This window comes from Hipposideros armiger, unplaced genomic scaffold (assembly GCF_001890085.2).
Source record: "Hipposideros armiger isolate ML-2016 unplaced genomic scaffold, ASM189008v1 scaffold_58, whole genome shotgun sequence".
Lineage (NCBI taxonomy): Eukaryota > Metazoa > Chordata > Mammalia > Chiroptera > Hipposideridae > Hipposideros > Hipposideros armiger.
Genome location: NW_017731408.1, coordinates 1,047,925 through 1,067,654, shown reverse-complemented (window position 1 = coordinate 1,067,654; position 19,730 = coordinate 1,047,925). Strand labels below are relative to the sequence as shown.

The window sequence follows — 19,730 nt, the reverse complement described above, 5'->3', positions numbered from 1 at the left end:
TTTTTTTTTGCCTCTTTACATGAGTTCAGGATGTCAGAATGAAATAGGGAAAGGAAGCCTGTCTTTTCATTTGTTTGTGTGTAGTTACACATAGATTTTAATTCCTTTCCTCTCTCCTTTCCTCCCTTCATGTGTTTCTAGTAAAAACTCATAGATCAGAACTTCCCGGTTGGTCAATAGTTTGGGCACTGCATGGAGGTGCTGAGATGGTGTCCTCCAGGAGAGGGCGCTGGAAGCTCTGCACCCCCTCACCACTCCTATATCTCACCCTAGGAATCTCTTCCATTTGGTTGTTCCTGAGTTGTATCCTCTCTAGTAACCTTGAAACACTGAAATAAAATAAAAACTCATAGATCAGTTCCATAATAAGTATGTAAGGCTTTGAACCAGGGCTGGCCAATGCCTGCTAGACACAGCCACACCCCTTCCCTGCATCCACAGGAGATGCAAATAATAGTTCATAGAAGACTCCTGTATTAAGTCTAGACGCCCCTTCACAATATGCCCTGAATATCTACTATGTGCCAGTTCACCTGCCAGGTGCTGACATGATATGAAACCCATTTGGCATCACTGACACTCAAAAGTTCAGTACAGAGGTTCAGGAGGTGTTTTTGAGGTCAGGCCTGTGTTTCTGTGTACTGGGCACATCAACCCCTACAGTACAGATGTCATACCTTATACTAATAGCCACCATGATACCCAGGCTAGCTTCCCTTGTTATATCCCTCACCCAGACCAAGAACAATCTCCTGACTGTTATTTTCTCACTTATGTAGATTTGCCAACAGGGCGAGAGAATACGCTGGCAAAAGAATGTAAGATTTTGGTTCCTTGGGCAGTTACAGCTCCCGTTGTTAATCAAACAGTGAATTATTATTCTGTTAGATACCAGGCATCTAGAAAATTGATTAGAAGCAATCAGCCTCCTTCCATCCCGATTCATACCACGGTAGGGATTTTTGTTTAAGGTTTGCTCCTCCCCTGCCAGTTTGTCACTCCTCCCTTCCGCCCCATCCAGGTGAACTTCACTTCCTACTCAAACTATTCAGCTAGAAACCTAGGCGTCATCCTCCATTCTTCTGGCTTCCCTACACGCTACACCCTGACATCAAGCTCTGTCCACGCTATCCTTTAAATATTTCTAAAAGTGCCCCTCCTGTCTGCCCCCATTCCCACCCACTTCTCACCTGGATCAATGCAAGAATCTTCTGTTTTCTGCTCATTCCAGAAATATAACAAGTTTTCCAAGTGGAAGTGCATTTTATGCTACTGATACAGCTGAAAAAGTATATCCTAAAGTAATGAGTCTTGATATACTGGTGAAAAATATTATGAGCAAAAGTTTTAACTCTTACCAATACGTACATGTTAATACTGCATTTGCCCATGTAAGACAAGGATAAGGCCTCATTAAAAATTAGAGTTAAACTAGGATATAAATGTTTATGTGTATGTATATATATGTACACACATACATACATAATATATATCTTATATGTGGACATAAGAAAAATAAAGCAGTCCCTCAAGTCCAGAACTGATCTGACATTCATAGCTGGACTCAGTGTCATTACAAGATGGTCTGATGCTCAGACCTGTGTCCTCCCATGGGATATAATCTCACAGAACATCTGTGTCAAACAAAGTTACTCTGAGACTGTGATAAAATGACATAAAAACAAAGTCACTGGGCAACCCACATAATGCCAAACATCCCCGTCTCACAGTCAGTGAGTGACTGCCAATCCTTTACCAAGCACAGCTTTTTCCTCAGTGTGCCTTCCCTCTAAGATTGAATGAGCTTCCCAGTCATAGAATGACCCTACCTTCTCACAGCACCCAATACAGAATGAGTCCCTGTTTCCTTAGATCCGCCTTGAAATTATCCAGCCAAAGCCCATTTCTATGACAGGTCTAAAACTCTGTCTTAGTTTTAATGAGACACCCTATGACATCATATTATGTCTATTCTTCCTTGCCGCAATGAGTAATAAGCCCAACTTACTCAACTGTAGGTGTGTTCCTGGTGGTCTCTGGCTGAAGAGAATTGAAATTCATTTACTCATTCATTCATTCATTCATTCATATTCTCTCTCTGTCTCTCTCTCTCTCTCTCTCTCTCTGTCCCTCCTTCCCTCCCTCTCTCCTTCCCTATCTATCTCCTGTGCATGCATGTGTACGTGCTGTCTCTCTAATAACAGTTCTTTGACTGTAAGATATTAAGAGGAAATCATTTTGAAAATTATGACCATGTGAATACTACATACCAAGAGGATTTGCTTATGGTACAGAAAGAGGTGGATAGACGCATAAGTTGGTTATCCAATGTGATTGTTGTCAAGCACGGAATGGAACAGAAAGCCTTACAGTTTCCTTTAAGACTCACTCCAGCGCCATAGCTACAGCCTCTTTCCATTGACGTTTGTTCAAAGACATTTTGTATTACTTCATCTTTAGCAGGCTGACAAACTAAGTGTCCACAGCTGTGTAATATAACCTGGGTACTTGTTAACCATTAATTTTCATCCTTAATCACATGAACTGCCTCCTTTTTAAGAGGCAAATGGCTATTAAAAGCTAGGAACCCCCCAATTCCTTGTTCTCTGAAAATCTTCATTCCTAAAAATATATTTCAGCCTGTGTCAATTTCCCCCCCCCTCCTCTCCCTTTTTAGGGATAAGGATACCCTCTTCTTAGTCAGTGGTAAGTCCCTCTAAGGGGATTTGGGCCCCGCCCTCTCCTCATGCTGAGATTCCAAGGGCATTCATTCATTTCTTTCCTCCTGTAACTAGACAGCCCTCTCTACAGGATTACACAGTGTCTCCAACCTGAAACACATACACAGATCCTCCCCCTCTTCATTGGGATTCCTCATCCCATTCTACCTAATGTGCTTTTGGCTTCCATTCTCTTCACAGTTCAAGAGCACTCCTTAGTGAAGCTACAAAAGACAATGAATACCCAAAGCAACCTTGAGAAAGAGGAACAAAGTTGGAGGTATCACTCAACTTGATATAAAACTATACTACAAAGCTACAGTAATCAAAACAGCATGGTACTGACATAAAAACAGAGACCTAGATGAATGGAACAGAATAGAGCCCAGAAATAAACCCACCCACACCTATTTGGTCATTTAGTCTATGACAAAGGGGGCAAGAATATACAATGGGGTAAAGACAGTCTATCCAGTAAATGGTGTTGGGAAAACTGAGCAGATATATGCAAAAAAAAAAAAAATGAAACTAGACCACCTTTTATACCATACACAAGAATACACTCAAAATGGATTAGAGACTTAAATGTAAGACCTGAAACCATAAAACTCCTGGAAGAAATTTTAGGAAGCAAACTCTTTGACAATGCTCTTAGCAATAATTTTTTGGGTATGTCTTCTTGGGCAAGGGCAACAAAAGAAAACTAGACAAATGGAACTTCATCAAACTAACAAGTTTTTGCATAGTTGAGAAAACCATCAACAAACAAAAAGATATTCCTATTCAATGGGAGAAAGTAATCACCAATGATATATCCAATAAGGGGTTAATATCCAAAATTTATATAGAACTACAGAAACTTAACACCAAATGAAACCAACAATCCAATTAAAAAATGGGCAGTGAACCTCAATAGCCATTTCTCCAAAAAGGACATACCGATGGCCAATTAACATATGAAAAGATGTTCAATGTCACTAACCATCAGAGAAATTCAAATTAAAATCACAAGGAGATATCATCTCACACCTGTCAGAATGGCTATTATCAATAAATTAACAAACAACAAGTGCTGGTGAGGATGTGGAGAAAAGGGAACCCTCATGTACTGTCAGTGGGACTGCAGACTGGTGCAGCCACTATGGAAATCAGTATAGAGGTTCCTCAAAAAATTAAAAATAGAATTACCTTATGACTCAGTAATCCCACTTCTGGGTATTTATCTGAAGAAATCCTGAAAACAAATTCTAAAAGATATATGAATCCTATGTTCATTGCAGCATTATTTACAATAGCCAAGATATGGAGGAAACGTAAGTATCCGTTGACAGATGATTGCATAAAAAACATGTGGTACATTTATATAATGGAATATTACTCAGTCATAAAAAATAATGAAAATTTACCATTTGCGACTTGGATAGACCTAGAGGATATTATGCCAAGTGAAATAAGTCAGACAGAGAAAGAAATACCATATGATTTCACTTATATGTGAAATCTAAGAAACAAACAAACAAAGTGGAAACAGATTCAAAGATACAGAGAACAAACTGATGGTTACCAGATGGGAGGGGGGTTGGGTGCTGGATGAAAAAGGTGAAGGGATTAAGAAGGACAAACTGGCAGTTACAAACTAGTCACAGGGATGTCAAGTATAGCACAGGATGATAGTCAATAACATTATAATAACTATATACGGTGTCAAGTGGGTACTAGACTTATCAGAGAGATCATTTCATAAGTTCCATAAATGTTTAACCACTATGCTGTACACCAAAAACTAATACTGAATGTCAACTGTAATTACAAAATTTAAAAAAATTTAAGGAAAGCCCTCCTCATGTGTTTTCTACTTCCTCACCCAGTATTTGCTCTTAAGCCACTCACTGCGGCCTTCACTTCGGCTCCCTGCACTCCACTGGCTGAAATACTGTTAGCCCTGATCCCCAAGTACTTCCTTCCTAACTGCGAACCACCAAGGACATCTTTCTGGTTTCATTTGGTGCTTTCTGAGGGCACTGGCCACCAGTCGTGATTCTCTCCCTGCATAACCTTTCCCCTTGGCTTCCAGGATCCAATTCCTTCTGGTTTACCTCTTACTCCTTTGAATGCTCCTTGGCCTGCTGTCCAGGACCCTCGTCTGCCATCCATCCAGGCATCTCCCATCCCCTTAGATTCTTCCTGGGAAGTTCATTCACCCGCCCTGGCTTCAACCACCACTCTGAGGACTCAAAGATTGAGGACATCCCCAGCCTGGTCCTTTATCTTGAATTCAAACCACTTACAGAACATCTCTACTAGATATTCTGTGGATAGCTCACATGCCACATGTCTAAAACTAACTTCATAACTTCCCCATTACTGCCATCCTGACCTCAAACGCTCTTCTTCCTGAATTCCACAGCTGACTGAAGGAAATCACCACCTAAACCTTCACCTAAGCAAAAACCAAGACCCCTGCTTCTCTTCCCCCTTTCCCCACATTCAACAGAATTGGCAAAACTGTTGACTTTGGTTTAAGCTCCTCTGGAATCCAGCCCCCTCAACTCTGCCTTCGCTTATTTCTTCGTGGATGGATTGAGCAGCTAAACTCGAGGTGCCAGGTCCCACCCCATCATCCTCCACAGAGCTGTCACAGCGAGGTTTGTAAAATGTAGATCTGATGTCTCCTGCCTGCTTCTCCGCCTTTAGAACACAGGACGAACTCCTCGGCACGTCACCCACTCCCAGCCCCATCTCCCACCACGTTCCCACGGGCTCCTGAGTTAGTCATGCCAGTAGGTTTGCAGTTTCCTTCAAATTCATCATGCCTTATTTTCATTCCTTCTCCTGTACCTGAAATAACCTTCCTCCTCCTCCTGCTGCCTGGCCTCTTTCTCACTGACCTGTCAAGATAAATTACCACTGGCAAGGAAGGAAAGCAGAACTTCCGTGTATTGCTGGAAGGGTTTTAAATTGGTTCAATCACTTAGAGAAAACAGGTTGCATTATCTATTACTAAGCTGCCAATATACACAGATAACCCAGAAATCCACCCCAGCACAGTACCCTGGGGAAAGGGATGCATACGGGCAGCAGACTATAGATCTATGCTCCCTACCTCTCTCTCTCTACACACACACACACACACACACACACACACACACACACACACACACACGTTCATAGACGTATTTCTCAATAGCCAAAGATGAGAATCAATCCACACATCCACCATAGATTGTGGTGTGCACATATAATGTACTACTTACTACATGATAATGAAAATGAACAATTAAGTTACATGCCAAGAACTTGGATGGATTTTACAAACAGTGGTGAGCAGAAGATGATAAAAGAAGACATGCAGTAGGATTCAATTTCTAGAGAGTTCAAAACAGACAAAATTAACATATATTGATATATGTCTCCATTGGTGGCAAAAATATGAAGAAAAGCAAAAGTGAGGCTACTATAACCTTGTAAGAGTTATAACTGGGAAGCGGCGCAGGGAGAGCCTGTTAGGTTCTGGCAGTCCTCTGCTGTTCTCATGGCGGGTAAGCATCAAGTTGTCCACATCCTAATAACTCACTAGGCTGTAAAAAGATACTTTATGAACTTTCTGTAAAATTACGTTTCATAATTTTAAAATAAAATTTCAAAAATTATGTCACTCTTGGGTCCTCTTGTACCCTGAGCTTACAATGTGTTCATTTCTTATAATCATTTATTCTGTATCTGTCTCTTCCAGTGGTTATGAGTGAAGAATTTTGTTTTTAATCAGGTGATTTTGTTGTGTAAGTACAGATGCCCAGGCCTCACCACAGTTCAACTGAAGCAGAATCACTGGAAGGTGTGCCAGAACATGTGAGTAGCTATTTTTTTTTTTTAATTTCACAAGTGACTTTGAAAACAATCTCTCGTGACAAACCACTGCTCCTTGAAAAAACTGACTGTACCTTTTCCATTTTACCCACATCTAGCACAGTAGCCTGGTACATAACAGGCATTAAAAACATGTTTGTCTAAGTGATGACAACAATGCATATTTTCAAAACGATCTTACACATCTCAAAGTTTGGAATTGCATGACTTCTAGGTAGAACATTTGCACAGTGTAGCTGTTTACACAAAATGACCCTGGGAGGTGTGCGTGGCCTGAGATACTCCTGGTTCATGCCCGCCCATCAAAGGCAAGCTAAGGCAGATAGGGAAGACGCAGGATATGAGAGCGACCGCTAGTACGTACCAACATTTTTCTTCACTTCAGACCATCAAAGCATTAAGAGTCCAAGGGCATTTTTTTAGTTTAATAAATGGAATGGCTTTCAATCAATGGGTTCTGTGTGTGTGTTTATACATGTATGTATGTGTGTGTGTATGTGTTTATAGCTCATATATGTTTTAATGTATTTTTATATATGGCTTAAACATGTTTTAACTCATGTACATAATATTTTAATAGTTAAATCATAGTAATCTCTCAACATTTAAAATGTTACCTTAGTGTTAGAAATTACAAATAACTACATGCAATCTTATGCAGTTGGAAATTCAGTAACAGCATGTTTTACCCTATTTTTCTATCAGTTACTATAAAGGCTTTCATCCACCTTTGTTAAAATATATACATGAACTGCCTAACGCCACTAATAGTTTGTAATTCTAAACTATTTGATATTCAGGGCAGAAAATCAGTTACACAAACTTTGGACATGGAGACTATCCCTAACTCTTGTAGGGGAAGCCATCACTGACTTTTATGATGAAAAGGAAAACTTGTTTATAAGTCTATATAGTACAAGGACTCTTCAATCTTAGAGAAAAGCTCCCCCACCCCCTGATTTAAATATGGCAGCATAGAAAAAGAAGAGAGAAAAGAAAGCATGACTGACACTTTAGGTCTAATATTGGTAAAAATCTTAGGAACCTAAATTATTTCCTAACTTCCAAAACTGAGACAAAAATTATTTCCAAAGAAAGGTAACCAAGGAAAATAAAGTCAGATATGTTGCATCTACAAGACAGTTTGATGTCCTTTGTCAAGTACAGTATTTGTGAGAGCGTCCTACTGGGTGGCTTAGAGTGTGCATACCTCCATCTTAAAGCACAACAGAGACAAGCTCCCCACACCTGGCTAGTTAAGAAAAATAAAGGATGAGGAAAAGTAAGATGGATTTATTATTCTGCTGTGGCAAATTGGTTTAATTGGGTTTGTATCCAAACTGTACAGTGGCCAGGACTGAAACGTCTGGGAATCAGGAGAGTAACACAGAGTGCAGTGCTCTGTCCTGGATGCTGTCCCCACTCTGCACTCAAGTGCTGTGTCTCCGGTCCATTGCTATCTGTCACATCCGCAAAATGAATCTAGTGGCCGTTCCTGCAAGGGCTGAGGGTACAAATTGAGATCTTTCAGCCCCATGCTCTTTCAGTACATCTAAAGGCAGTGGCTGAAACAAGTCGGTTCCTAAAGTCACATCCAGTTGTGCAGACGACACTCTCCACTGAGAAAAGGTTACAAAAGCTACTTGAACCCCTGAGTATCTATGAAGTATGCCCACAAATCCACATTTGGAATTAAAATTTGGGAAGAGTTTATGACCAAAACAAATTATGTAAAAATAAAAACAAAAAACCCTACTCACTAATCAAAAAGCTTTAAAGCTTACCCACTGAGAAAAAGAAATTGTATCTAATCTCCTGGTAGGACGGAACCTACAAATCAGATCCATTATTTGTCTTTTTGCTCCTCACACCTGAGCCAACTATACCCCGCCATCTACAAGAGTTCACCTTTGGCAATTTTAATTCTGTGCTTATTTGGATGATAAGGCTGAAAATGTTTGCATCATCCCGTTCTGGAACAACTCCTTCTAAATCAAGTACAGCCGGCCCACTCTATGTCCACCGTCTCAGCTCTTCTGGCATCAACGGCTGGAACTTTGTTGGCAGTTACCAAGGAAAAAGTGGACTCAATCTATGCAAAAGACATGTGCACAGCAAGTGAAGGCCAGAGGACATAATTTTACTCTGCAGGAATGAAAGCTCACTAGCAGTGCACAACCCTCAATCCATGGCATTCTGAAATGCAGCACACGGAACTCAGCATTCAGCACCACAGCCATGCTGGGAACAACAATTTGAGCAAATAGTGTCTGTAGCTTTATGTGGCTAATTTGCATTTTTAGTGTTTATACAGTTTTATTAGTATTTATATTATCAATGTGTTTAGGTCGTATGGGTGTGTAAAACCTAGATGCATAAGGACACCTACCTTATATTTACCAATATTTAAGTGACAATGTAATTAAAGTAACTGAAGCAATACCATGCTCCTGCAATTTGGCTGTTAGGTTTTTACATTATTTTCATTTTTAAGTATCCCAAACATCTCTAAAGTTTCAGAAACACCAAAATCTTAAGGATATTGATGAGAGAGAGAGAGAGAGAGAGAGAGAGAGAGAGAGAAAGAGAGAGAGAGACAGAGACAGAGACACCCCGAGATCTTTAAACCAAAACCCGCCCATCTACTAGTATTTGCAAATAAACTGGAGCATAATGGATATAGGATCAGTCCTTTAATTAGCTCATCATCTGAGCAGAGATAAAACCTTCCTCAACAGGATTTCCCAAACTTCTTTAGGCTTTTGTTAACACCTTCCTCCTCCAACCCTTAAACCTCACTGTGAGTCTAAGAGGAAGACTTGGCCCCAGTTTTAAGCAAGTGATTGATAATGAGGATGGCTTGAAAAGATTCAGTGCAAGCGATGGAGGGTTCAAAACCAGATGTTTATCCAAAAAAAGAGGTGATGTTCCGGGGATGGGAGGTAAGAGGGAATAACAGAGGAACACATGAGCACTGTAGCAAAATATCTGAAGGGCTGTCATGTAGAAGCAGGCTGAGCCTTAGGTAGGTCTAAATAGTGGCTCCAGAATTATGGGGCGGGGGGGGAGTTACAAGGACACACACTGCGGTTTAAGATGCTGAGGACCACTACTGTTTATCACGCCAGCACTCTGCTCCGTGTTTGATGCACATTCTAGGGTTCCTGGGGAGTCTTCTGGCTATTGGCATTGATCACTGAACTAGTAAGAGATAAGTTTACATTAGGCTATTTCCCAGGTTCGTTCTTGTACAGAAGCTTGATGAACACAAGTAAAATCACCAGTAAGCTTCCATAACTTACTTCCCTTTTCTGTTCTTCATTCTTGCGCAGGTAAGGTAAAATACTGTGAAGTAAAAGGACCCAGCTGATGGGCAAGGGTACTGATAAAGGGTGCATCAATCACTGCCTTTAAGAAATAGTTACTCTTGTTATTTAATAAAATAGTCTGAGGTTTGTAAAACATACATAGTAAAGGAAGAGATAAATCAATGACAATACTTGAAAACTTCTATTGTGATATACTTTGGTTGCAAGTGATCACAATTTAATCAACATATAACCAAAAGGTAGCACAGTAGGTCATACTTAGAGATAATTTTAGTCACATTGTTTGAAATGTTAGTAACTGTTATAGTGTAATCAAAAGTCCTTAAGTTGATCTCACAAACCAGTATTTTCCTACACCTTCATTCCATAAGAGAGTAGCTTCTGAAAAGTTAAAATATGACCAGCCTGCTGATTTAGGCTGCAGAAGACATGGCAAACAGGATGAAATACCCTGGATTGGAATAAAAATTATAGCATGTCTTAAGGAACAGAAATTCTAGCCTTAAAATATTTCCAACTCATAGAACTTAAAAGGTACCAGATTGTAGTAAAAGTATATATGAAATAAATTTGCTAAAGATAACACTTAAGAATAAACACACAAGGTAAATCAAACTAAGTTTTGGTTACACCAGAAAACTTAAAGTAGACACTAAAAATATTAGCGGCCTTAGAATAATCCTAGGACTTAAACACACACACACACACACACACACACACACACACACACACACACACGCACACACGCACGCACGCACACGCACGAAATAAAGGCAGAAGAATTTGATTCTACCAGATGCCTGAAGAGAAAAATCAAGTCAGACATCTTGGACACGAGTCAAATTGATAAACTGTTAAACTATCAATATATTGCATCTTTTTCTTGAATAAAAACTTATTTAAAAACTGAAATATGAAGGTGCAAGGAATAGTTGATTTTTGCATGAACTTATTCTACCTCTGTATCTCCAGCCACCTGTCAAGCTGGCTGGGTTAACTTTTAATTTTTAAAAACACCTGTATCTACCTATGTCCACCGATTAAAATGTTATACTCGTATATGGCACAAAAGTAAAACTAATCATCAGACATCACGTGCCAGAAATACTTGTTGCATGGGATGAAGAAACAAACAAGATTGTGGGTCCTCCTGGCCCTCACTGGGTTTGTAATTTTCCCTTTCTTGAGAACATTCTGTGGAGAAGATCCTCCCATAGGTTACTGGGAGTTCTAAGAACCCCATCTAAACACATCTGAACATAAAACCTGGCCAATTTTTAAAGAGGGACATGGAGCTAGACACAGCCAAGGTCACTGCTCTTTCCCATTCCCGGAAGTATTTAGCATGATCACTGAACGTTAAAGGGGACAAGGGCCTTGGCACTTACCTAACCTGTCTTTCATTTTCCAGATGAGGAAACCGAGGTCAAGCAAGACCACTCTGCAGAATCCCAATGCAGAGATGTTACTTTGCAGGTACAGAGGGCGATGCACTTTATTTCAGGAACCATACAGGAAGCATCCTAAAATTGTCTTTATACGGACAGTGACGTGGACTGCTGCAATCTTCATTTCTCAAATATCAATGATTAACAGGTCTGGCTGCACAGTGACAGAGCTCTGGATTGCTGATCTATTATGACCTATGTAAACCTCAGGGGTCGAAATGAACCCCATTTCTTCACAGGTAGTAGAACATAGCAGATAGGAATACAGAAATTCAAAAGCCAGTAAGAAAGGCCTCAACTTCCAACTCCATCTCATGATTGGTGCAATGGGGCAATTTCTTTATCCTCTCTGAGTCTCAGCTTCCCAATCTGTAAAATGGGGATGACAATGCAACGCATAAAGGACCTCACACAATGATTGCACGTAAAACATCTGATAAGTGGTAGTAATGCCGAGAAGCAAAGGATCCCTAATCCTTAGGGTAGTTGTTTATTTTCTCAGAAGTGATAAAAACAGAAGTGGTGGGAGCATGTGTGGGTGGGGTGAGGAGAAAGAGAGGTAGCCAGGATGTGCAGACTTACAGCAACTCCCCTGGCCTTGCCCACGATGACGAAAGCAGTTTGACAACCACTGCCCAGGGGAGTCTAGTTTCCTTTATTTCACATCACAGACACATAAAAATATCTATTTCCATAGTTCAAAACCTCATAAAATATTTTTCTTTTCTTATAGCTACCAGAGCGTCATGATGTCATACTCTAATCTTACAAATGCTTTCCCAAATATTCCTTTTCTTTCCCCAACCCTTTAGAATTCTTCTCCAAATGAAAGATTTCTCTTCTGGAAAGAGTTTTTTGCAGCTATATTATCTGAATTTCCCTGTTTTAAGGAAATGAGATAAAGCGAAGAATCAAATTTATAGAAGCAGGTATTATGAAAGAGTCATTCTCTCCACAATGATGACTGAGCACAGCACCTTTGATTTATCTGAAATATAATTCAATTTTTCAAAATACCTATTTTCACAAATACACAGGAACAACTGTATTCAAACTTAATTCATACAAAACTCCTTGACAGCTAAGGGAAATAAAATCATTTTGGGGCTATTTATTTAGAAGTAAAATGTATTACTTACTTATAAGTAAATTTTATTTTATATTTAGAAGTAAAATCATGTTCTGGACTATTTATTCAATGAATTTATTGTGTGTCCAAGATCCCTGACCTCACAATGCTCTTAGTCTAGCGCAAAAGACAGACCCAATACAGCACTAATGACAAAGGAAAGTGTTAGAATAGAGGTCAAGAAAAATGCTGGAAGTAGAGGGAAGAGTTATAAGCTTGACCTCAGGCCTTGGCTCTAATATCTGTTCCTCTGGGAAGATGTTTTCATCATCCTGGCCAATGAAGCCCTTCAGCTGAGACACATGCGTGCGCGCGCGCGCGCGCGCGCGTGTGTGTGTGTGTGTGTGTGTGTGTGTACATGTTTGCTATCTCTCTCCCTCTAGAATGAGGGCATCTTGAGGGGAAAAATTGTACCCCCAGCACCTGGAATAACAAAGATACTCTCAAGCAACAAGTATTTGAGACCATTATCCCTGAGGTCTGGAAAGAGACCTCATACCGAGGTGATATTTGAAGCAGATTCTTCAAGAAGAACCTAGAAGTGTGCCAAGTAGAGAAAGCTTTGAAGGCCTAAGATTCCCTGTTAAACTGCCATGTCCAATCATCATAGATGCCTTTAACGTGTACCGCTTTTGACTTCTATGTGCAAATATCTTATAACTCAATGAGGAAAGAAACCTAGCCCATACAAGTTCCAAGAGCTCAGTTTCTATTATTACTATAAAAACCTATCTTTCAAGGGGAGAACAAAAACCCCTATAATATGGGTTCTTTGGAAGACTTGTTTTTATTGAAGGAAAAAACTCTCTCAGTAACTACATCATGGTTTAACGCCTTCAAAGACATTGACTTAACCAGATTCAATAAAGTAGGTTTAGTAAGAGAACGTCAGAAACTTGAAGTCTTGCTTTCTTCAGAACCTCATTTTTTTTTAAATTCAAGTTAATTCATGCCAATCTTCAAGTTAACTTAATGAAAGAATGGAAGTATCACTTATCAAAATCATAGACATTCTCTCACATGCCAAAAAATTCAATCAGCATATTTATGTTGACTGAAGAATAACAGGAAGAAATAACACAAAACAATATTTTGGGATGCGAGAGGCAGAGCATGGTAGCTATTCATAATTATTTTGGCTCCCAGCAAACACTTCATCGAAGCCACACACCCACTCCTTGCTTGGTTGGAGGACAGCTGCAGCCTTGTCCATTTTCTGGAAGATGGGTTCTGGGTGGGGAAAGGCAGCCCAGGACATCATACACTCAGTAGATAGCCACGTAGGTAGGGGGAGGGCATGCAATTTCAGATGAGAAGGGATTTACCTTAGAGAGGGGATCTGCCAACTTCTCATTCAACAGAAAAGGACACAGAAGGCCAGAGAACTGAGGTAAGTTTTCTCAAACCCACAGTCAGGAGAACCCAGGGGTCCTGACTTTGTCAGGCATTGTTTCTACTATCCTTGGGCATCTCTCCATAGGACATCAAACATTGACCAATACAGCCAAAATGTGCGGAAGGGGAGAACACTCATGGAACAAAGCTAAGACAAGGAGTTCTGACTCTTAGCCCTGAACATGAGAACGTAAGAATGAGTCACCTGGACATCCTCAGTTATCTCTCAGAGATGCTACAAATTTGGCTGGCTCATGGCTTCAGACAGCTCAGCCTGATTTTCTCAATATTGACAACTATGACTAACAGTCCTCCTCTGAGAGAAGGTCCCCATCCAGTTTTAAATAAACAGGGCTACAGAGATACACAGCACCAACTCGGTGAAATTAATCCAGCAAGGGAGGTAAGCCAATAGGCTGGAGATGCCTGCTGGTTACTGAAAGGCAGGGGCAGTGCCAGCCAACACCTGAACACTGTAGTTGCCAGAGACTCTCAAGGTCAAGAGCAGGGGGGAAAAAAAATCTGGGCCATGCAAATTTCTTTTGTCATCTGAGTTCAGTGGGATTGGGGTTCTGAAAGAGTGCTCACACTGGCAGTCTTACTCATCACTCTCTATTCTTCACTAAAACAACATCTCCTAAACCACAAAGTTCATGGGATGAAAGAAGCAGAAAAGAGTCAAACATTATGGTGTAAAAAATATTACCAGCGAATCTTAATTTAAAAAGGTAAACTAAGATGAAAGAAAGCAGTCAATTTTTTCAACATGGGCAATACTACACACAAATTTTTACTGATGCAAACAAAATCTTCATAAGATAGTTGGTAAGTTCTCCTGCATGATAAATCTGAACAGTCGAGCACACAATTTTAATTAAAAGTTTAAACTATTTAAATTCTCAAATGACTGATATTAAGCATTAATGGTTCTTTTTAAAAAACTCTCTTGCAACAGGGCAGTGCACTCATTTTCTGGAAAATTCAAGACTTAGACAAAGATCCATTGTCAGAGAGAATGCCACTATGACAAAAGAAATAGCCACATTTTCGTCTTTTGCAGTAAGTGAATACTGCTTGAAACAAGTGGGCATTGGCGAGACTAGACAAACGTTTCTGTTGTCCAAGTATATATGTCATATCATTATTTATCATATGGGGGTGTAATTTGAATTCTACATAGACTTATGGTTTCTTGTGGTCCAAAAATCAGTAAATGAATGATTAGAAAATGTCAATCTTCTATTCAGAGTTGAAGCTACAGTTTGAGAATCAAACTCAGTGGACCATGCACAGCCTGAGCAATGACCAAAAAATGTACAATATGTGTTCTTATTATTGTGAATAATGGTTATTTGACCATCTCCCCAATGATGATATTACCCTTTGGAGTACATTAATGTCATGCAGCAAATACACTATTAAAATTACTTCAGAGGAAGGTATTAAAATTGTTGTCCCTCCTCAGACCACACCAGGCACAGTATCCCAAGGGCATGGTAGTGATGAGTGCTTAATCAATAGGTATTGCCTAGATCCCTTCACAGAGCTGCTAATGCAGGGTTGGATCAGTCAGAAAATGTGTTATTTGTGTTTCTCTATTTTGAAATATCTAGCAATTGTTGCTCTTAAGTATGTAACACCATAAAGAAAAGCCACACAGCCCTTTTAACAATGTATCTTTATTTTACTTACACTGCTATGGTTGTCATCACCTCCTCAGGAAGCCTTAAAACCAAAACCCACAACCAACCAAGTGAATATGTGATCACACACATAGACTGAAGAGACAACTTAATTTGGGCTGGGTCCTCATCTAAGACAGGGCAAGAAAAACTTCTGGTAACAGTGACTAACTAGAGAAACTCAACCACCTCCAGGACTCAGCAGTGTGGCTACATCAATTTATTAAAAGTGAATTGTAGGCAAAAGAGCACATACTGCAGGTACTGTGGGGCAACGCATGTTGCTTAAGTTTGCGCATATGTAAAATGGGCATGTTGCCTTCAGAACATAATACAAGAATATGATGGAATAATGTAAGAAAAACACTTGGATCCAAGTTCAGTTTCCTTTCCCTGCCAAGCCAATATCACTATGACTTGCATGGGATGTGCCATTTGTATTAAGAAAGATGCAGGAGAGCAGACTGCATGGAAACATGCAGTTAGCAAATGCTTGGGTTCTGTCTGATCTTAACAGGTGCTGTTTAGATCTGGAAACAGGTTCTTAACTACAGGCATAACGTGTTTTACTGGCACTTTGCTTTACTGCACTTTGCAAATGTTGCCCCCCCCCATCCGTTTTGTTTGTTTGTTTTTACAAGACCCTCTGCCAGCAAAAAGATTACGACTTGCTTTATTGTGATACTGTCTTTATTGTGGTGGTCTGGAACCAAACGCACAATATCTCCTAGGTATGCCTGTACTTAGTAATCCTTTTTTTGTCCCTTAAAGAAGAGTAAATATTGCAGGAATGCAAGGATAACACAACATACAGCCAATGAGTCCCTTTGAGTGAATGATGGTTGACACTCTAGGATTACTAATGTATAATAAGCACCAACAGCTGACTCCAGTGGCCTCTATCATCCTAACTAGCTAAATTCGGTGGGAGAGGAGGCAAGAGATTGGCCTTGATTCACCTTAATACCAACCAAATGCGGAAAACCCTTTAGCACAGTGGTTTTCATCCTTGGCTACACATTGCAATCACCTGGGGAGCTTTTAAAACTCAGGATGGCCCAGGCCACACCCCCAAACCAATTACATCCAATTACATTAACATGGCGGGGGGAGCAGGCACCCATATTTTTTAAAGTCCCCAGTGACTTAAGATGCAGCCAAGGTTGAGAACCATTGCCTAGGATCACCCCTCCTGACCTCATGTAACTTCTGCTGCAAGCCAAACCAGGGAAGCCAACCTAGAGCGTTTCACCACCACAGCTTCTGAATAAAGCAGATACAATAGGGCCCCAGACGCTGGAACACTACAGGTGCCTGCACTGGGGTCCACAGAGAAGGCGGAACAGATAGCTTCTTAACTAAAGGGCTACCTAGATCTTCACCAGAGAGCGCTTTCTCAAATAGTTTGCACTTCAAAAGCAAAACAAAACAAAAAACAAGTTCGTCAATTTTAAGAGATGTCACCAAAGCAATTAGGATTTTCCTCTCTTTGTTATTTTTTTTTAAGGCAAATCTCTTGGGAAGGACAATCAGCATATAGGTGGGAGCGCGCTCCACACAGCGTTTAGGAAAAAGCAGAGAACCATCCAATTCCCCGTGGCCGCCTAGAAGACACCCTGCAGGCTTCCCCCAGTGCGGGGCAGGCAGGTGAGCGCGGGCCCGCGGCCGCTGCACCTGCTGGGCCGCACCTGCCGCGCCGGGCCCTCCCCTCCTACCTTCCAGCAGCTCATCCAGGCTGGTGACCTTCCTGCTGCCGTCGATGGTGTAGATGGTGCGGACACCCTGAGGCAGGTTCACGTTGTCCGACAGGGAGCGGGTGAGCTCCATGAGCAGGGCATCGAAGGACCGGAAGCGGTCGCTGGAGATGGCAAACAGCAGGCCCTTGAAGTAGCGGTCCCCATTCCGGTAGAAGCGCGCCTTCTTGGCCTTTTTTTCCGAGCTCAGGGCCTGCAGGGTCCGCGTGCGGTAGAAGCTGCAGTGGGCACTGTGCGCCGGGCTGGGGATGAGCCCGTTGCCCTTGGGGCCCGAGCTGCTACTGCCCCCGGAGGAGCTGGGCGCCCCTCTCCGCGACCCGGGTCGCGGTCTTTTGTCCCGTTCCTCAAAGTGCTCCAGTTCAATACTCCTGGTACTGGCCATCGCGGCTGCTCCAAGGGCTCCCCGGAAAAAAAAAAAAAAAAAGAAGTCCTAGCTAAAGCTTGCAGGTAGCCTCGTGTCAATGCGAGAACCAGCTCAGGGATGCCAGATTGCGCGGGGCCTTAAGGCGCTGGGACACCTGGTTCTGGCGTCCCGCCCTCTCCTCGCAGGTGGGGCCGCTGAGCTGCGGATGCACCGGCCGGCCCGCGCCCCCCCCTAAAAGTGACCGCAGCGTGGAGCTACCGGGCTCATTGTCCAGCCCCGCCGGCTCGGTCCCTCCCGCCCGCCGGGGGGCCCCACGCCTCCTTCGCCCAGCCACGCCTCACAGCTCCCGCTCGGGAGCCGGCCGGGAGCCGCCAAGCTGGGCCGCCCGAGGCTCGCCCCGGGCCCGCGGGCGCACACAAAGCTCGCCCGCCCAGCGCGGCTCGCGTCCGCCGGCGGCTCCCGGGAGCGCAGCGGGGAAGGAAGGAAGGAAGGGGGGAGGGGCTGGGAGCGTGGGAGCGGCGTCGCGGGCCCGTGGGGGCGGCGCGCACAGCCCGGCCCGCCCACGCGCCCGGCTCCAGGCCCCGCTGCGGCGCCGCCGCCGCGCTCGCCCGCAGGCCCTGCCCGAGGGGCGCCGTGCGGGGCTCCCTCCCGCTGCCGAGTCCGGCCCTAGCGGGAAATAATGCAGCCCGCCTCCCACGCGGCCGACCGGCCCAGCCCGCCAGAGCGCATCCGCGCCCGGGTTCCTCTACGACGCGGGCCCGGCCCGCTGCCAGGGCTGGAGGGGGCTTCTTGCCCCCAAGGGATGCCAAAACCAGGGAGCGTCGGCAGGGAGCTGAGCGAGGAGGAGGAGGGGGCTGGGCCGGTCCGCGCGGACGCGCGAAGGAGCTGCGGCGCGAGAGGAGCGGCTCCCCCTGGGTCCTAAGCAGCCCGGCCGCCTGACAGCTACAGACCCGCGCGGCGCGCTAATAGGCGCAGCCGCCGCACGCGCTCCCCCGCCTGGGAAACGTAGACGCGCAACCAGGAAAAAAAAAAAAAAACCCACAAAGGAAGGAGATTCAAGGGCAGGGATCACATCCCTCAGCCAGCTTCCAAATGAGGAATCGAAGCCAAACTAGGACAGACATTTGAAACATGACATTGACTTTGGGCACCAATTTTAATATTTAAAATCAGATTTGGAGCTTTATTTAGAAATCCTTTGGTAAACAGCCTCCACAGTTTTCCATTGCAGATTCCATAACACGTCCAGTAACTTTGAATGATCAGGAGTTATTGGTTTTTGAGGGATTTACTTATCCTATAAATATTATTCAGAGCATCCCATGTGCCACGCATGGTCTCTGTCACTGGGGATGCATTAGTTAAGGAAATGGATAATCTCTCCACAATCCTCCCCCACCCCTTATATTCAAGCGGTATTGAATGTTATCAATTTGAGCTACTTATTAGGTAATAGGTTGAACATTACTAAGCGTCCATCATACTAGAAATCTTGTTAGTAGTGTCTGGTCAATAGCAAAAAATATATTTTCCAAAGGCTTGTAAGAGCCATTAGGTACTTCCATTTTGCCATCCAGAAACAATGAAACTAAAAAATGTTTAGTCCTAATCTGATAGGTAAGTAAGCTACCCTGAAACCTTGAGTTATACAGCACCTGGTTCTCCGAATTGCCCTAGACAGCACATTCAAACTGACCTGTAGGGTGGGAAAGCATAATGCTTTTCTTGCAAACTTACTCCTGGAAGAACATAAAAGAAAGAGGAAAAATACGCAGTAGCTCTTAAGCAGCTCTGAAATTGCAGCCCCTGGCATGACAATGCCTCGGAGGATTCCCGATCAGGGCACCCCAGTTCCCCCAGGGTAGTCTCAGTTATACCTGGGCACACCTGACTTCTAGAACCAAGACTGGAGCCTGCTGGGAAGTCAGAGCTAATCGGAGACTTCAACGTCATTTTTCAAAGGGGGGAAATCTGAAGTATAATTATGTCCACTGCCAAAAGAGACCTCAACCAAAACCAATTAAATCAGAATTTCTGGGGAT

At 42.7% G+C, this 19,730-nt stretch overlaps 1 protein-coding gene across 10 annotated transcripts in view; it reads right to left on the bottom strand.

Moving 5' to 3' along the window:
* DCLK2 (doublecortin like kinase 2) overlaps positions 1-18,520 on the bottom strand; it is a 138,373-nt gene extending 119,853 nt beyond the window's left edge. For 6 of the 10 annotated variants that reach the window (XR_002123862.1, XR_002123863.1, XR_002123861.1 and 3 more), the window contains exon 1: positions 17,286-18,520. Coding sequence is in view for 7 of the 10 variants with exons in the window: in XM_019641172.1 (XP_019496717.1) it covers positions 17,286-17,706 (421 nt within the window). In the remaining 3 variants the exon portion in view is untranslated. The remainder of the gene's footprint in view (positions 1-17,285) is intronic. The other 4 variants (XM_019641178.1, XM_019641179.1, XM_019641173.1 and 1 more) reach the window with 3 other exon arrangements.
* Between the last annotated feature and the right edge of the window lie 1,210 nt (positions 18,521-19,730).